This window comes from Cydia fagiglandana, chromosome 19 (assembly GCF_963556715.1).
Source record: "Cydia fagiglandana chromosome 19, ilCydFagi1.1, whole genome shotgun sequence".
NCBI lineage: Eukaryota > Metazoa > Arthropoda > Insecta > Lepidoptera > Tortricidae > Cydia > Cydia fagiglandana.
The window spans coordinates 6,284,368-6,301,429 of record NC_085950.1 but is presented as its reverse complement, the minus strand read 5'-3'; the positions used below and the strand labels follow the sequence as shown (position 1 = coordinate 6,301,429).

Here is a 17,062-nt window from a genome sequence, read left to right as displayed (position 1 = left end):
TCAAACGCTCTTATGGCTCTACAAATCAGATCGTGTCAGATATTTTTGCGGCCTTCGTTGTGTAACATAATTATTGTACAAGAATTAACAGCTGTGTAATCAAATCAGCTGTGCTTTATCTAGAACTGATCTACAAACCAAGATTCTAAAAGCTGGTATCGTCTTGGGTCGTCCCGTTCATTTTTCGTCAATCGTCGGTGGCTTTCAATGTAGAATGAGTGACGAAAGCAGAATAGGACTAATTTAAGAACTTGACGTAAAACGAATGGGACGACCCAAGACGATACCTAAAAGCTGCTGCAAAGGCGGAGATGAGATGAGAGCACGCACTTTCCCTATTCCAGCGGTCAGCAAACCACAGCTCTTTGGAGCACGCGGGTCTTTGACAATGGCGGATCTTTACGTCACCCATCACCACTGAAAACAATATTTGTGTCGCTTAACTTCAAACTCGGGTAAATCCATTCGAACCTCTCAGCAAACATCTATCCTATTACCCGGGGCCACACAGAGCGAGCATACGCGCGAGGCATTTTCCTCGCGCACAAGATGGCTAGTGTAGACGTGCCTCGCGCGCGCCGCCTCGGCAGAGTACAGTGATGGTACAGTGTTTACACTGGCCGCTTTGAGCGCAAGGAAATTGCCTCGCGCGTATGCTCGTTTTGTGTGAACCCGGCTATTACCTTCTTAATACCAAAATCGCATAATCTGACACATGGATTTATCCGAGTTTGAAGTTAAGCGACTCATTTGCGGCTCTTTAAGGTTCCTCAAACTGGTGGTTTCTAGTGCAGTTGACTCTTCTCCTTAAAAGTTTGCTGACGCCTGCCTAACCTAACCTAACTAGAAAACACGTCTAGTAAGTAATCGGTTCGATCGAAATAAAACAATAAGCTAAGTTCGATCATTTATTTTATCATACATGTAAATACATACAAAATTGACATCGCAAAGTTACAAATAAGTTACAAGTTACTTGAGAGCCTCCACATCTCACTCAATGTTAGCAAGACATTTTTGGAGTTTTACGAAATGAAACCTTCAATAGAATTTTCCTATAAGCCCGCTCCACACTCGTGCGTGAATCGCGCCGCGAAGCCGCGAACGCGAGTGTGGAGCGGGCTATAGAGCAACGTACGCGTTGGAGGGTCTGCCATTTTGTGGCCTGGGCTAAAACCGCGAAAATCGAAGTTCGCAAATTGCGGGCATTTTTCTCTGTCACTCTAATTACGCCTTCATTGGAGTAAAAGAGAAAGATCCCCGCAATTTGCGAATTTCGGTTTTCGGTTCGGTTTCAAACAAACATGTAAGTACCTACATTGCCAAAGCAAGTGCTATTATCTACCGTTCTCGTGCGTTTTCTTGTGCATAGTGGTTCTGCCACCTTGTGGGCTACATCAGAAGCATAAACTTCTGACGACTTCTGTGCTGCCCCTATCATAGTCTATGCACGCTCAAGAGACACTGCGAGGTGCCCAGAGCGGCTACCGCGAAAACCGAAATTCGCAAATTGCGGGGATCTTTATTTTTATCTAATACATACCTTCAAACGAGCTATATACAGGGCGTCCCACGGCTATGCCACATGGAGGGAAAGTACCCTGAATATTGTAGATAGAACATTTTACTGAAAGAAGACATTATTTTAATTTAAAAAACAATTTAAACTGCATTTATAGATTTTTAAATAATTACATGGTTGAACCGGGAATCGAACCCGCTACACGAGAAAAAAAAATCAACCTGTAGCTTTATCATACCGATCGAAAGGCTTCATCATAGTGATTATTTTTTTCTAAATAACATAGTGTCAGAAATAAAAGGAAGCCCATGAATTTTAACATTTTTAACTCAAAATTAATCAATTTAATTTATCAAATGCTCAAAATGAGTCTCATTCTGTTGAATACAAAGCAGAACTCTTTTGATTATTTGGCTAAATTTCACTTCAAATGTTAAAATTCATGGTCTTCCTTTTGCTTCTGACACTATGTTATTTAGCAAAAAATAATCCTTATGATGAAGCCTTTCGATCGGTTTGATAAAGCTACAGGGTGATTTTTTTCTCGTGTAGCGGGTTCGATGCCCGATTCAACCATGTAATTATTTAAAAATCTATGAATGCAGTTTAAAATGTTTTTTAAATTAAAGTAATGTCTTCTTTCAGTAAAATGTTCCATCTCCAATATTCAGGGGACTTTCCCTCCATGTGGCATAGCCGTGGGACGCCCTGTATATATATATTTCGGGGATCTCGGAAACGGCTCTAACGATTTCGATGAAATTTGCTATATGGGGAGTTTTGGGGGGCGATAAATCGGTCTAGCTAGGTCTTATCTCTGGAAAACCGCGCATTTTTGAGTTATGATATGTTTTCCGAGCAAAGCCCGGTCTCCCGGATATTAATTTATTACTAAAGAATTTAGCTATTTTTAGCTTAGGTACAGTCGCCATCATATATATCGGAGCGGCCAAGGTGCTCACAAATATCTGAACACGCCTCTATTGTCAAGGCGTTAGAGTGCTTGTTCAGATATTGTGAACACCTTGGCCGCTCCGATATATCTGATGGCGACTGTACCTATAAGAATTGAGGTTCTCTTGGCAGTGGCATAGTACAATATAATAGAGGTATAAATGGTATTCCTATGCCTAGATGTCCCGTTCTGTAGAAAGCCGCCAGGATTTTAAAGCATTTAAACTGTACTTCAGGCTTTTATGCCAAATGTAGCTACCTATGCATATTTTGCCATGAAAAATTAAAAATATTAAACGTTACGTACGATGCACATTGAGTCCTATTTGTACATATCTAAGGTGTTATAAACTAGATTGCAATAATGTAATGGTATCGTCTTGGGTAGTCCCATTCGTTTTTCGTCAAGTTCTTAAATTAGTCCTACTCTGCTTTCGTCCCCCATTCTACATTCGGTATTTCGGTCGGTGGCTTTCAATGTAGAGTGCGTGACGAAAGCAGAATAGGACTAATTTAAGAACTTGACGAAAAACGAATGGGACGACCGAAGACGATACTAATATAATGGACAAATTATTTAAAGTTGATTTTGTGCTTTCATATAGATCTAGTTTTAATATCGAAATTATGACTAGAAATTATCACATCTGAAAAAATGTTCGGTACAATAACTTCAATAAATTAAATTAATAAAATAATTCATGCAACAAGTAATAAAATTAATTACATAAATATTTTGTCGGCGGCCGATCGTAAGATTAGGCATATCGTGAAATTCCTAGGCACATCGTGAAACGTGAAAATCATTGACTCGCTCCCTGAGTCGACGGAGCCCCGCTTTGCGGGGCTCCTATTTCTAGGCAGTTTGCCCTGCGGGCATCTGAAGCAACCTAACGAACCTATCCTGCCTAAGTATATATTGGTTTAATGTGACTATCCTCAAAACATTACACAGGAACATTACGATCTGCCTGATCTTACGATCGGCCGCCGACATATATATGAGATTTCGTAGGAACATTATGTGTAGGTATCTACTACTACTTTGGAAGGACAGTAGGTTTTGAAGCCATAACATAAAGCAGTTGGACAAAGATAGTTGTGAAATAATGCAGGTTGTAATTAGGTCGATCAACTATTTCTTGTTGTTATTCTGTCCCATCAGCCAGGAGACAATAGTAGCATAGTTTCTTAGAAGGGCTGCTGTACCATGTTCTACAAACGTGCTTAGTAGAGGTCCCATTATGGAAAGGCCTTATAACTACCAAAAAATTCAAGTTTGGTTCATTGAAATACGAAATAACTAGTATTTTAAGAGTGACCCAGGAGACCGTAACCATGGCAACTAGTGACAAAAAAAAGTTGATTCACCCATTTATTAAATAATATGACTTCTTATAGTCTGTATATTCAGGTATTTAAATAAGAGTAAATAAAATCTACCCTCAAATGGCTCCTTAGCTGAAGCGAGTTGAGGGTAGATGAAAACATTATACGATCACATAATGTAGGTTAAAGTCAGGGTTGGGCAAAATACTGGCTTCCACGTATTTCAAATACAAATTACAAAATACATTTTTAAAAGTATTTGAAATACCAAATACAAACTACTTTGGTGACTGGTATTTGAAATACAAAATACAAATTACAGTGTTTAAAATAATGTATTTCAAATACAAAATACAAAATACTTTTAATTCTTTTTGTCTAATCGTTTAGTTTGTTTAACGAATATCCTTTCCTAAAAACGTATAGGGTCATTGCGCTTGTTTTCGTCCAGCTCTAGTTTTCATCCACTTGACGAAATTTGAATATAAACCTACATTGCTGCAAATAGTAAATTAAAAATGAAATATATTATTTGCCTATCTGTCAAGTGGTCGAAAACTAGAGCATGGACGGAAACTACTGTAATGACTCTATCCCCTGGCTGTTGACGAAAAGTTCCGCGCAGAATAACTCGCGCATGGTACATATTTGCCCTCGTACAAGTTGTACATTATATTTTAAAAAAAAACGTTTTTTAAAAATATAATGTACAACTTGTTTAGGATCATAGAATTTAATAAAATGTATTTTGTAGAAATGTATTTTGAAGCTTGAAGTATTTGAAATACAAAATACAAAATACATGTGAGTGCAGTATTTGAAATACCAAATACAAAATACTTTTCCAGGTAGTATTTGAAATACAAATACAAAATACTACAATGTATTTCAAATACGTATTTCAAATACATGTAATTGAAATACTGCCCAACCCTGGTTAAAGTCAGGTCGTTCAGTGACAGATCCAGGCGGTTTTACATTTGGTTGGTTAACCAATAAATGTTATAACTACCTGAAAATGTACAAATTATTAGTTTACTTTTATTTAAATACCTAAAGATGCAGAGTATAGTATAGACAGGAACAACTGGGCGTTGATTATCCATACAATAATCAAAAGAGTAACCAAAATAACATTAACTTCAACGTCGACGACATGCGAAGATTTTTATTACATACAAAGTTGAATGTTACACTTCAGGCCATGTGCCATTAAATATTAGAACAAGATATCAAAATTCACCCACTTTTACAAAATCAATGCTACATTTACATACATTGATGTACCTATATATCTCAGGACTGGCCTTACGGGCTATAAGAATGGGGCCAGTACAGCGGTGTGACATCGCTAGAACGCGATTGGTTGATGAGTTCGCATCACGCACGCGATTGGTTGATGAGTACGCATCACGCGCGCGATTGGTCGCAACTAGTTGCGTTAAGCTTCACGACTGGCTCGAATTAGTGAGTGACACCGCTGAACTGGTACCATTTTTAGTGCCCCTAAGACCAGTCCTTAGATATAATACGTCAATGTTTACATAACCATGTAAATACCGGAAACAATATATACCAAATTCTTGGAAAGCATCACTTACCGTATGCTGGTACGTAAATCCATCAGCGCACTAGCAGTTATGACCCCATGCCGTTGATTTACCGTCTTACCATACCCGTAGTCCACATCGCCTCCTATAGTAACCGTTGAAAATGACGTGGAATTCCTCCTATGAACCATGGAGGGTTTTTTACCGCCACTCAAATACCCGGTTTCTGAAGGGCTAAGTCGAGTCACTGGTTGGAAATAATCTCCATGACAGGAGGAATCCATCCAGCTGCTTTGAGTTTCGAATAGCTTGGTAGCTCGCAAAGGTCGTGATATGGTCTGCTCCGAGCGATGCTCTTTGAGAGGGCGTTCCTTGGGCTTCAATCTGGTCTTCTGGTCTGCGGATATACTGTGTTTGAGGGTGGGTTTAGTGGTGGGGTAAGATTTGGAGAGTTCGGAAGTGTCGTGGTAGCTTTTGCTTGGTTTCGTTGTGTTGGGGGACAGCGGATGAGTCTTGTTGCTGAAAAAAGATAATATCCTTTAAGTCTTAAAATTCCAGCATTTCTCAATTATTTGTAGGTAGCTATTTTTTTTTACTCTTTTCCAGACATAGTTCGATTTATCATACGCGCCACTAGAATTTCAACTTTAACGTTCCGGTTTAAGATTCAAATTAGATTGCACTTTCGGGAAATTTTACTTGTCTTCAAATGAATCATCAAAGCTGGATTAATTGGAATATAATATTTGGATTTTTCGGGAAAACCTTGTAGACTGGTGCGGCCTGGAAAAGCGAGATTTTGTGGCACGAGTGGTGAGAAATACTTTCGTTCTATCCAACATGACAACTCGAAATATATTATTTATGATTGCAAAGGAGTCAAACGACACCCTAGGTGGTCTAGTGTATGTTGCGTTCTCGCGCGCGAGTCCATACTTGAAGTCGCGCTAGATGTATGAAATCGCACGCGAGAACGCAATTCATGCTAAAAACTCGTGCTTTTAGATCGACAGGTGTCGTCTCGGAGAGGGAGGAGCACGTCCGAGGGCAGCGTTCCGTCTCGCTCTGTCGTGGAACACTTACCTCGAGTGTTTCTTGGCAGCGGCATGCCCGTTGCCCTTGGCCATGATGCTGTACAGCTTGTTTCTGTAATCGTCCACGGAGAGCTGCTTGTCGTCTCGCAGAGGAAGGAGTACATCCGAGGGCAGCGTGGGTTCGTCTCGCTCGCGATGGAATCTGATACGAAAACCAATTATGTAGATACACTTTTGGAGGAATTCATAGGAGTTTCAGAACATTAAGAGCCCATCAACTTTGCCCAGCAGTGGGACACACACATAGACTAATAAAAAAAAAAACTTTTCCCAGCGGTGTCCCGAACTAAAACTCACTTGGCAACGTATTCATGGTCCAAAGCCTTCTCCGCGCTCAGTCTCTTGGTAGGATTGAACAGCAAGAGTCTCTGCACCATATCGGCCGCGTCTTTAGGGGCACAGGAGAGCAGGTTAGTGAGCGTGGGCCCGCTGCTGCTGGAGGCTTGCTCGCGGATCAGGGCGGAGCCGTAGCCGTTGCAAATGGAAGCGATATCTGGATAAAATAGTTATTTACGATACAAGTGCGGAAAGGAGGAATTTAGTTACCTATTCGCACGTGTATCGTACAACGTTTTACAGTAGATATGGCCCTTTAAACTTTTGACATCGCACGAAAAGTGCTATTTTACGCACTAGTGCGGGAAAATAGGACCATATGTACTGTAATATATATTAAGGGCTGATTTAGACGGCGCGAGAACTCACATGCGATTTTGTTACATTGTGGACTGTTGGTTGCGTCCAATTCAACCGACCGATCAATGTAATGAAAGTCGCATGCGAGTTCTCGCATCGTCTAAGTGAGCCCTAAAGGAAAAAAATTACGCTTCGGCAGGACGTGAACCCGCTCGTAGACGTATAATTCTGGTTGTTAAAAAAATTATATAGGTAATTTGGTTAGTTAATCAGTCAATTAATCAATAGAAACAATAATATATACTTAAACTATAATTATAAACAGAAACCGAAGAGGTCTCTTTCTTCAGTCAGTTTCAAAAGTAGCGGATCAGACTACGCGCCAAAAGTATCTACCACTGTAGGTTACCTTCTTGTGAAGGCCGTGGCAGGGCCGCCATGATACGTTCCACCTGGTTGACGGTGGAGGTGCCCGGGAACAACGGGTGGCCTGTCAGCATCTCCCCGAGGATACAGCCGAGTGACCACATGTCGATGCCTTTGGTGTAGCTGTAAACATGTCAAAGTATCTACCACTGTAGATTACCTTCTTGTGAAGGCCGCGGCAGGGCCGCCATGATACGTTGCACCTGGTTGACGGTGGAGGTGCCCGGGAACAACGGGTGGCCAGTCAGCATCTCCCCGAGGATACAGCCGAGTGACCACATGTCGATGCCTTTGGTGTAGCTGTAAACATGTCAAAGTATCTACCACTGTAGATTACCTTCTTGTGAAGGCCGCGGCAGGGCCGCCATGATACGCTCCACCTGGTTGACGGTGGAGGTGCCCGGGAACAACGGGTGGCCTGTCAGCATCTCCCCGAGGATACAGCCGAGTGACCACATGTCGATGCCTTTGGTGTAGCTGTAAACATGTCAAAGTATCGACCACTGTAGGTTACCTTCTTGTGAAGGTCGCGGCAGGGCCGCCATGATACGCTCCACCTGGTTGACGGTGGAGGTGCCCGGGAACAACGGGTGGCCTGTCAGCATCTCCCCGAGGATACAGCCGAGTGACCACATGTCGATGCCTTTGGTGTAGCTGTAAACATTACATCACATAGAAAGTAATTTAATGTCTTTTACGCGGCAATAGGTATCAGAGTTGCCAATGAAAATTTTATTTGAAATCATTAAGGTCTTATTTACAGCGTACGCTATTACACTTATGTAAACTTTCTTAGTGCTGTCGCCATAAGGAATAAATAGAAGTAAACAACTGACAAACTTTTACTAAGCCACATGCCAATACCATATATAAGACTTAAATTACACTTTTATGGTTTGGTGACCCATACGGCATCCATCCATACGGCATTACAATATAAAAAACAACGAAGCTCTAAACAGTCTACACTTACTTCCGACTAGCTATAAGTATCTCAGGCGCCCTGTACCAGCGCGTAGCTACGTAATCGGTCAGACAGGGGTCTGCGCTCTCGCCACCCGAGTACAGACTCGATACTGAGCGGGCCAACCCGAAGTCTGCTAGTTTTACTCTGCGAAAAAAATAAGTCGGCTCTTATGTGGAACATAAAGACTAGAGATGCACCGGATATCCGATTACTATCCGGTATCCGGCCTATCCGGCCATTATTTTACTATCCGGCCGGATACCAGATAGTGACCTACTTTCCGGCCGGATACCGGATAGTAACATTGCTTGATTTCGAAGTAAAAAATTGGGTTTAAGAAACAGACACGATCATAATCGTACTTGTTTATTATTTTAAAACAATTCAATCATTGTACTGACTTGCACCCGCACTCATTTCGAACCTAGAAATGAGTCCATGCGAACGTTTACTAGGAAACAGGTCAAACCTGCAGAATGCGCACCTGAAAAACCGAAATGTAGGTATAATTCCTCTGGCCGAATATTCGGGCGCCGGATACCGGATATTCGGCCGATGGTCAGGCCGAATATTCGGTATCCGGTATCCGGCCAAACAACTATCCGTTGCATCTCTAATAAAGACACGAATAAATACTGTATTCTCTATCTCATCAATGATTAATAATTTGCCTTAAGAGGCAAGACGAGCTCTGCGAGGCAACTTCATTTGAAATATTGGTGTGGTGAAAATGTTGTGTTTCACTCGGGGGCAAATTTTGTTTAACCCTCGTGCTTTCAAACACTCGCAACGCTCAAGATTCCATTTTTCGAACCACTCACTACGCTCGCGTGGTTCAATTATGGAACCTAGCGGTCGTATCTGTCCTAATCGTAACAGACGCGTTTTGTCTTCTGTACCTAGTACTATTATTTATTCTGTGGTAATATGCTTGACTCACCTACAAGCGCTGTCAATAAGCACGTTGCTAGGTTTCTGGTCCCTGTGAATGACGTTCCCTGAGTGTATGTACTTGGTCGCCTTCAACATCTGGTACATAATGTACCGTTTGTGTATGTCCTTGAGTATGTTGCCTCGTTTTATCACGTTGTGGAGATCCGTTTCCATATATTCGAAGCCGAGGTAGATGTCGCGGTTGTTTAGAGCTCTGAAATAGTTATTTACGATACAAAAGTGCGGAAAAGAGGCGAGTGGCGATAAATTAGAACACGACTGAAGGGGGTGTTTTAAATCGACACGAGTTGCGAATTACCAATTCGCACGTGTATCGTACAACGTTTCACATTACATATGGCCTTTTAAACATTCGATATACGCACGGAAAGTGCTCTTTTCCGCACTAGTGCGGGAAAGTAGCACCTTATGTACTGTAAATATTATTTTAATTAATCGACTCGGAAAAATACTCTTTCCCGAAAAATAATGTTCTTTCATAATCTATATGTCGCAGTCGGATCGTATAATCCGCCGTATTACATTACGGCTAGCCGTTTTCAAAAACAGGGGCGTTTTGAAATGCGGCGGTTTAACGATTAGCCGTATTGAATGCGGCTGAATGAGAATCCGCCGGAATGTATTCGGCGCCATACGTTCTTCAACAAGGCTAGCCGTAATGTAATACAGCGAGTCATTAGCCGCCGCTTTGACAGTTTTTAGTTCCCATTTTTAACACTCGTGGCGCTGCCTGACAAACGCTGGGGTGTCCATCAAATCTGGAGTTTGTCGGACTGTTTCTTTTCAAAAAAAAATTTCCTTCGCAACTTAACTAGACGGAGCCCCGCTTCGCGGGGCTCCTATTTCTGAGCGGTTTGCCCTTCGGGCATCTGCCCATACAACCATTTCCAGTCGCCGTTACGACGCGGTGTAGACACATCTTGTGTCGACACCGTCTGTTTCGGTCACAATTCCAGTCGCAGAGTCGTCGCCATGTCGACACAGTTACCAGAAATGGGGAAGGGTCGACACATGACACAAAGTGACATAAAGTGTGGTCGCCGTGTGCACACATTGTTTCGGGTTTGCGACTACTTTATGCCAAAATCATTCGTTCATTCGTTCATTTTGTTCCTGTCAAATGGAAACTGTCAGATGGAAAAATAGTTAAATAAAAATAAGTGACATTAATACGCCATCTCTAAAACGGATTACAAGACGTAAATTATATATTGTTTGCATTTACATTACAATAGGACTTAAATTATTATGGGGAATTAAACTGCTCGAGTGATTTGATAAACTAAGTGTAATATAATCAACGCGCCACCACATTGTTTTAGTTTAGCCGGAAATGAAATTGTTTACTTCTCAGTGCTTGTGTTCATAAATATATTATTTGATGCATTTTTAGTACTTCGATGCGTATACTATACTTAAATAACAGAAATAACGCTTTACATACTACGAAACTTGTTAATTATGATGTATAAATATGGTTTAAGGCTGAGAAATATTGCAGTCACAAAGTAGTCGCAAATGTTTCGACTTTGTGTCGACTCTGTGTAGACACATGACACGCGCTGTCAAAAGTAATAACAAAGTTACTGGATTTGCAAAATGGCTCCTTGTGTTCATTTGTTTTCAGATATTCTCAAAGTGTAAAAATGACGTGGTCAGAGATGGGACTTAATAGATTAACTGTTTATTCGACTAATTAATGGAATAAAAAAAGTTAATCCTCAAATTTTAATCACGATTAGTTTAGTCGACCTAACATAGATTGAAATTGAATTAATCTGAACATTAATCGAATAAATTATCGATTAAATCTCGGTTGGAAGTTGACAGGGGGCCATTTTTGTACGTAAAAATAATAGAAATGTCTTGCATGCAGATGGTAGCCAAACACTTTGTCATAAAAGTCGAGATGGGTGTCGATTTATAGGTTTTAGGGAGTGCCGATTTCGAAAATGATGACCATTTTGGAATCCAAAATGGCGGCCATGCACTGTGTCATAAAAGTCGTCATGGATGTCGTTTTATACGTTTTAGGGGGTCCCAATTTTGAAAATGATGACCATTTTGGAATCCAAAATGGCGGCCATGCACTATGCCATAAAAGTCGTCAGGGGTGTCGTTTTATAGGTTTTAGGAGGCGCAGATTTCAAAAATGATGACCATTTTGGATTCCAAGATGGCGGCCATGCACTATGCACTATGTCATAAAAGTCGTCATGGATGTCGTTTTATAGGTTTTAGGGGGCCCCGATTTAGAAAATGATGACCATTTTGAAATCTAAAATGGCGGCCATGCACTATGTAATAAAAGTCGTCATGGGTGTCGTTTTATAGGTTTTGGGGGGCGCAGATTTAGAAAATGATGACCATTTTGGATTCCAAAATGGTGGCCATGCACTATGTCATAAAAGTCGTCATGGGTGTCGTTTTATAGGTTTTAAGGGGCGCAGATTTCGAAAACGATGACCAATTTGGATTCCAAGATGGCGGCCATGCACTATGTCATAAAAGTCGTCATGGATGTCGTTTTATAGGTTTTAGGGGGCGCAGATTTAGAAAATGATGACCATTTTGGATTCCAAAATGGTGGCCATGCACTATGTCATAAAAGTCGTCATGGGTGTCGTTTTATAGGTTTTAGGGGGCGCAGATTTCGAAAACGATGACCATTTTGGATTCCAAAATGGCGGCCATGCACTATGTTATAAAAGTCGTCATGGATGTCGTTTTATAGGTTTTGGGGGGCCCCGCTTTCGAAAATGATGACCATTTTGGAATCCAGAATGGCGGCCATGCACTATGTCATGAAAGTTGTCATGGGTGTCGTTTTATAGGTTTTGGGGGGCGCAGATTTCGAAAACTATAACCATTTTCGATTCCAAAATGGCGGCCATGCACTATGTCATAAAAGTCGTCATGGGTGTCGTTTTATACGTTTTAGGGGGCGCAGATTTCGAAAACGATGACCATTTTGGATTCCAAGATGGCGGCCATGCACTATGTCATAAAAGTCGTCATGGATGTCGTTTTGTAGGTTTTAGGGGACGCAGATTTCGAAAATGATGGCCATTTTGGAATCCAAAATGGCGGCCACGCACTATGTCATAAAAGTTGTCATGGGTGTCGTTTTATAGGTTTTAGGGAGCGCAGATTTCGAAAATAATAACTATTTTGGAATCGAAGATGGCGGCCATGCACTATGTTAAAAGTCGACATGGATGTCGTTTTGGTGGTCATGGTCATCATTTTCGAAATCTGCTCTTCCTAACACCTATAAATCAACATCTATGACGGCTTATATGACAAAGTGCACGGCAGACATCTTGGAATCCAAAATGATCATCATTTTCGAATTCTGCACTCCCTAAAACCTATAAAACGATATCCATGACGACTTTTATGACAAAGTGCACGGCACACATCTTGGATTCCAAACTGGTCATCATTTTCGAAATCGGCACTTCCTAAAACCTATAAAACGATATTCATGACGACTTTTATGACAAAATACGTAGCGGCCATCTTGGATTATAAAATGATCATCGTTTTCGAATTCTGCACTCCCTAAAACCTATAAATCGACATCCGTGACGACGCAAGTTATCTTTATTTTCAGATCTAACAAATTGCTACAGAATACAAAGGACAAAAAAAGAAGCGAGGAGGTAATGAAACAAGCAAAAATACAGATGATTCCTCGACGCAATTGGATGCTTCTTAAATTGTGTCCAGATTTTTTTGTCATAATAGTTTTTATTTTTCACGTATTACTCTCACAAGTTCCGTGACATTTCGACCTTGTAATTTTTTAAGTAAATGTTTTTGTTTATCTGTGAGGATCTCACTAGAATAATATAATCAAGGTATGTTTATATTTGATGATTGAAATAGTAACGCAAAAAAAAAAATATATATATTTGTGTCTTATATTCCTGCCGAAGACTTTTATTTTTCCTTTTCCTTCTACACAAGTTTGGTCAAGTAATAAGAATTTAGGGCTCTCAATTTTATTTTGACTTCTACAACAGTAAAGCTACGAGGCCATGTTTGGCATCGTTTTCGTATAAATTCGCAGTACCAAATTTAGTTACGCTACGTCTTACGTAGGCGAACAACGCGCGAACGCGGCGCGGCGCGGCGCGGCGAAAGCGGCCGCCGCCGCGCCGCGCCGCGCCGCGCCGCCTGACATTCGCGTGCAAATCGCGCCGCACCGCGTTCGCAACGAGATCGCTTACGTAGGACACTTCTATGGGCATCAAAGGATTGATTTCGCCGCACCGCGCCGCGCCGCGCCGCGTTCGCGCGTTGTTCGCCTACGTAAGACGTAGCGTTATGGTATCACATTGACACCATTCCAAAGTAAAAACATATAAACTTACTTTCTTTTAAACTCCTCTTCACGCTTAAACTGCTGAACAGTTTTAATTTAAATTTAGTACACATATATTTTGAGTCCCGAGACAGGACATAATAAGTTATCTCAAAAATCATCCTTCAAAGGTGTGAAATGAGGTATAGGGGGGAATTCAAAATTGACTTCTTGAAGTTAATACTGTTTAAGTTTAGGTTTGAAGTCATGTTTTTTTTATCATTTTTAACTAAATCAAAGATGTAGACCATCCCAAATTTAATATAAATCGGTTCAGCGGTTATTGATTTCCCTTACAAATTTCCACGCCACTTTTCACACCTTCAAAAGATGATTTTGGTTATAAGATCTATCCTATGTCCTGTTCCGGGACGCAAACTATTTCTATACCAAATTTCAACGAAATCGGTTCAGCGGTTAAGCGTCAAGAGGAGTTCAAAAAAAACCGACCAAGTGCGAGTCGGACTCGCGTATTAAGGGTTCCGTACATTAAGTCCGACTCGCGCTTGACTGCACATTTCTAATAGGTTTTCCTGTCATCTATAGGTAAAGAACTATTTTGTGTATTCAGACAGACAGACATACAGACGCACGAGTGATCCTATAAGGATTCCGTTTTTTACTTTTGAGGTACAGAACCCTAAAAAGATTTTTTAATTTTGTGGAATGGTGTCAATGTGATACCTTAAATGGATTCAGCAACCCAGATTTATACGAAAACGATACCATACACGGCCTAGCACCTTCACTGATGTAGATATATCAAGATAAAATTGAGAGCCCTAAATAAACTTTCAAGAGCGGATATCTCAAAAACTATTCAACATATCGAAAAAATTGACGGAATAAACTTGTAACAAATTAAATTAACTTTCATTTTGTATAAGTGGCCATGTCGCTAAGATGCATAGTTTCCGAGATATAATCGAAAAACCGGAAAATGGGACCTTCAAAGCCCCCTCTCTTCCCCCCGCTCAAGGGCTACGGCCGGGGACTTTTGATATGTTCACCTCCTAACTTGTCCAAACCAAGTTACAGAGTCAAAAATTGTGTTCCGAGCATTTCCCTCTACAACTTTTTTGAGCATTCGTTGGCTGACCTTAGTAGCTTATTGCATTTCTTTAAAAACTTTTCTGTAAAAGGTTGACGGGTGTTGGGTGTTTATATGGTTTTGGTCGATTATTATCATTTGCATCGCCCATGATGACTTACTAGAATTACTTACGAGCACACGAGACACTAATAGTAGTTTGACAAACCTTGGTTTTCAAGAGGTATTTTATATTGACATTTGCTGTCACAAATTTGCTGTCAGATTTAGTCGCAAACCGCACGCAAAGTGCACACAAATGTGTCGACACCTTGTTACGGAAAAGTGTACACACGGCGACGACACTTTGTTTCGAAACAATTCTAGACACATTGTGTGGACTCTGTTACGACACATCTGACATTTAGTTACCACTTTGATGATTCTGCGACTGGAATGGTTATATGGGTGAAGCTACCTAACGAACCTAACCTACCTACCTATTGATTAAGTGAGACGTCCGTGAAAACATTACACTTTGGGGAAAAAAACGTAGGTAGGTAATTGAAATATCAAGCGTAACAGTTATCCTGATATTTGGACGACTGAGCCACTGTTTCCGTTGAGCCACTGTTCTCACCTTGACCCGAGCGTTGCGGAGAACCCCTGCATTTCCTTGTGTACTAGGGTCATTGTGCTAGTATTCGTCCGGTGTCAGTTTCCGTCCACTTGACGAAATTTGAATATAAACCTTCATTGCTGCACAAATTAGGACTTACTGCATCCTTAATATCTAAACAATTTATCTATCTACATAGGTAAAAAATTTATTTCGCAAGTAGCAAATTAAATAATATTTAATGTATTATTTACTAATCCGTGAAGTGGACGGAAACTGACACCGAACGGTAAACTGATATCGGTATCAATTACCCTATCTTAAAAATAAACACCAACCTGTGTATACTATGTAGCTTCACAATATTGGGATGATTTCTGAATGACTGTAAAAAAATAATTTCTCTAAAAGTCCTTTGGGCATCCGTCTGGTTGCGAAAGGCATCGAAAATCTTCTTGATTGCCACCACATCCTTACTTTTTTTATCTATGGCTTTCCATACTATACCATACGCGCCTTTGCCAAGTCTTTTTTTTATTTCAAACCTCTTTAGTATATGCTCGTCTATTTCAGACATATTTTTATCTGGACTCTTCTTTTGCACCGGTTTTTGTATAGTGCCATCCTTTTTCTTATCATCTTTTTTAATTTGCGTTTGGTTCATTGGGTATAATTTGTAGTTTGTAAATTCTGCTGCGTTTGTACTGCGAGTTTCTGATCTATAATCGAAATGGAATGTGAACGTCTGGTTACAGTTACGATTTGGCGAATGTGCAAGACAGGCATAAAATATTCAAATTGGCTTGACGATATCCTAATTTGCATATGGAAAGCACGAGGACCATCAATTTATGTTTATTGATCACAATACACAAAGCAACCGGAAAGGATCGATAAAATTTTCGCCGATCTAAATTTGTAATTCGAAAATGTAACGGATAACAATTCAGAATACTTACAAGATAAAGCTTCTTAATTTACTTTAAGCATCTTATCTCACACTTTCACAATAAAACTTGGTTTTTACTAGATACGTAAATAATAGTGAATTTTTGGTTTGAAATTCTGGCAGCCGAGTTTCATTTGTTTACGGCGCCCAAACAACTGTGTGCTACCATGGCAACCAGTTGTCAACTAACGCTAGTAATGGGGTAAATTATGTGTAATCGATAATTTCCCACAATCGAAATCGATTGTACCATGATTAATTGACGTGTTTTATGTCAAGAGTAAACTTATTTGTTCGGAATTAGGACACGAAATGTCGTATATTTGGACGATGACCTTCATGCTATACAAAGTTTTCTTGGCAATCAACTCTAGCCATATTTTAGGAACATTAATATCGGAATTGCGAAATATTTATCATCCTTGCCTAGAACTAGCGTTTTAAGTAAACACATACTATATTTGAATATGAGTAAAGATTATATTTCCCTTTTATAATATTATTACAGTGTTTTAATGCTTTTTATAATTATTATCGTCATCGTCTCATTTATACTAAAATGCGAATATATATGAAGCTGAATTTCTTTTTTTTGACCTACAATTTTAGTATTGTACTAGGCAAACCTGTCTAATAACTAAGTAAATTGCTTAAAATAAAAGA

General features: G+C 40.2%; 1 protein-coding gene and 1 long non-coding RNA gene across 2 annotated transcripts in view; both read right to left on the bottom strand.

Moving 5' to 3' along the window:
• Nucleotides 1–17,062, bottom strand: part of LOC134674007 (uncharacterized) — a 173,046-nt gene that overhangs the window by 10,028 nt on the left and 145,956 nt on the right. The window lies entirely within an intron of this gene.
• Nucleotides 5,388–16,561, bottom strand: LOC134673999 (extracellular signal-regulated kinase 2). Its single transcript, XM_063532054.1, has 8 exons — nucleotides 16,410–16,561; nucleotides 15,789–16,169; nucleotides 9,419–9,625; nucleotides 8,485–8,622; nucleotides 8,026–8,165; nucleotides 6,747–6,942; nucleotides 6,439–6,591; nucleotides 5,388–5,874 (listed from the first exon to the last, which is right to left on the bottom strand). The coding sequence occupies exons 2-8, from the start codon at nucleotides 16,112–16,114 to the stop codon at nucleotides 5,403–5,405; spliced, it is 1,632 nt and encodes a 543-aa protein (XP_063388124.1). The 5' UTR covers nucleotides 16,115–16,169; nucleotides 16,410–16,561; the 3' UTR covers nucleotides 5,388–5,402.

Bases quoted from the DNA above. Each gene is read 5' to 3' on its own strand.
- LOC134673999 (XM_063532054.1), bottom strand. From the start codon at position 16,114: ATGAACCAAACGCAAATTAAAAAAGATGATAAGAAAAAGGATGGCACT. The intron at 8,166-8,484 runs GTAAGTGTAGAC...TAATGTTTACAG, and splicing joins ATACTTATAGCTAGTCGGAA to CTACACCAAAGGCATCGACA. The intron at 5,875-6,438 runs GTAAGTGTTCCA...ATCTTTTTTCAG, and splicing joins GCTGCCAAGAAACACTCGAG to CAACAAGACTCATCCGCTGT.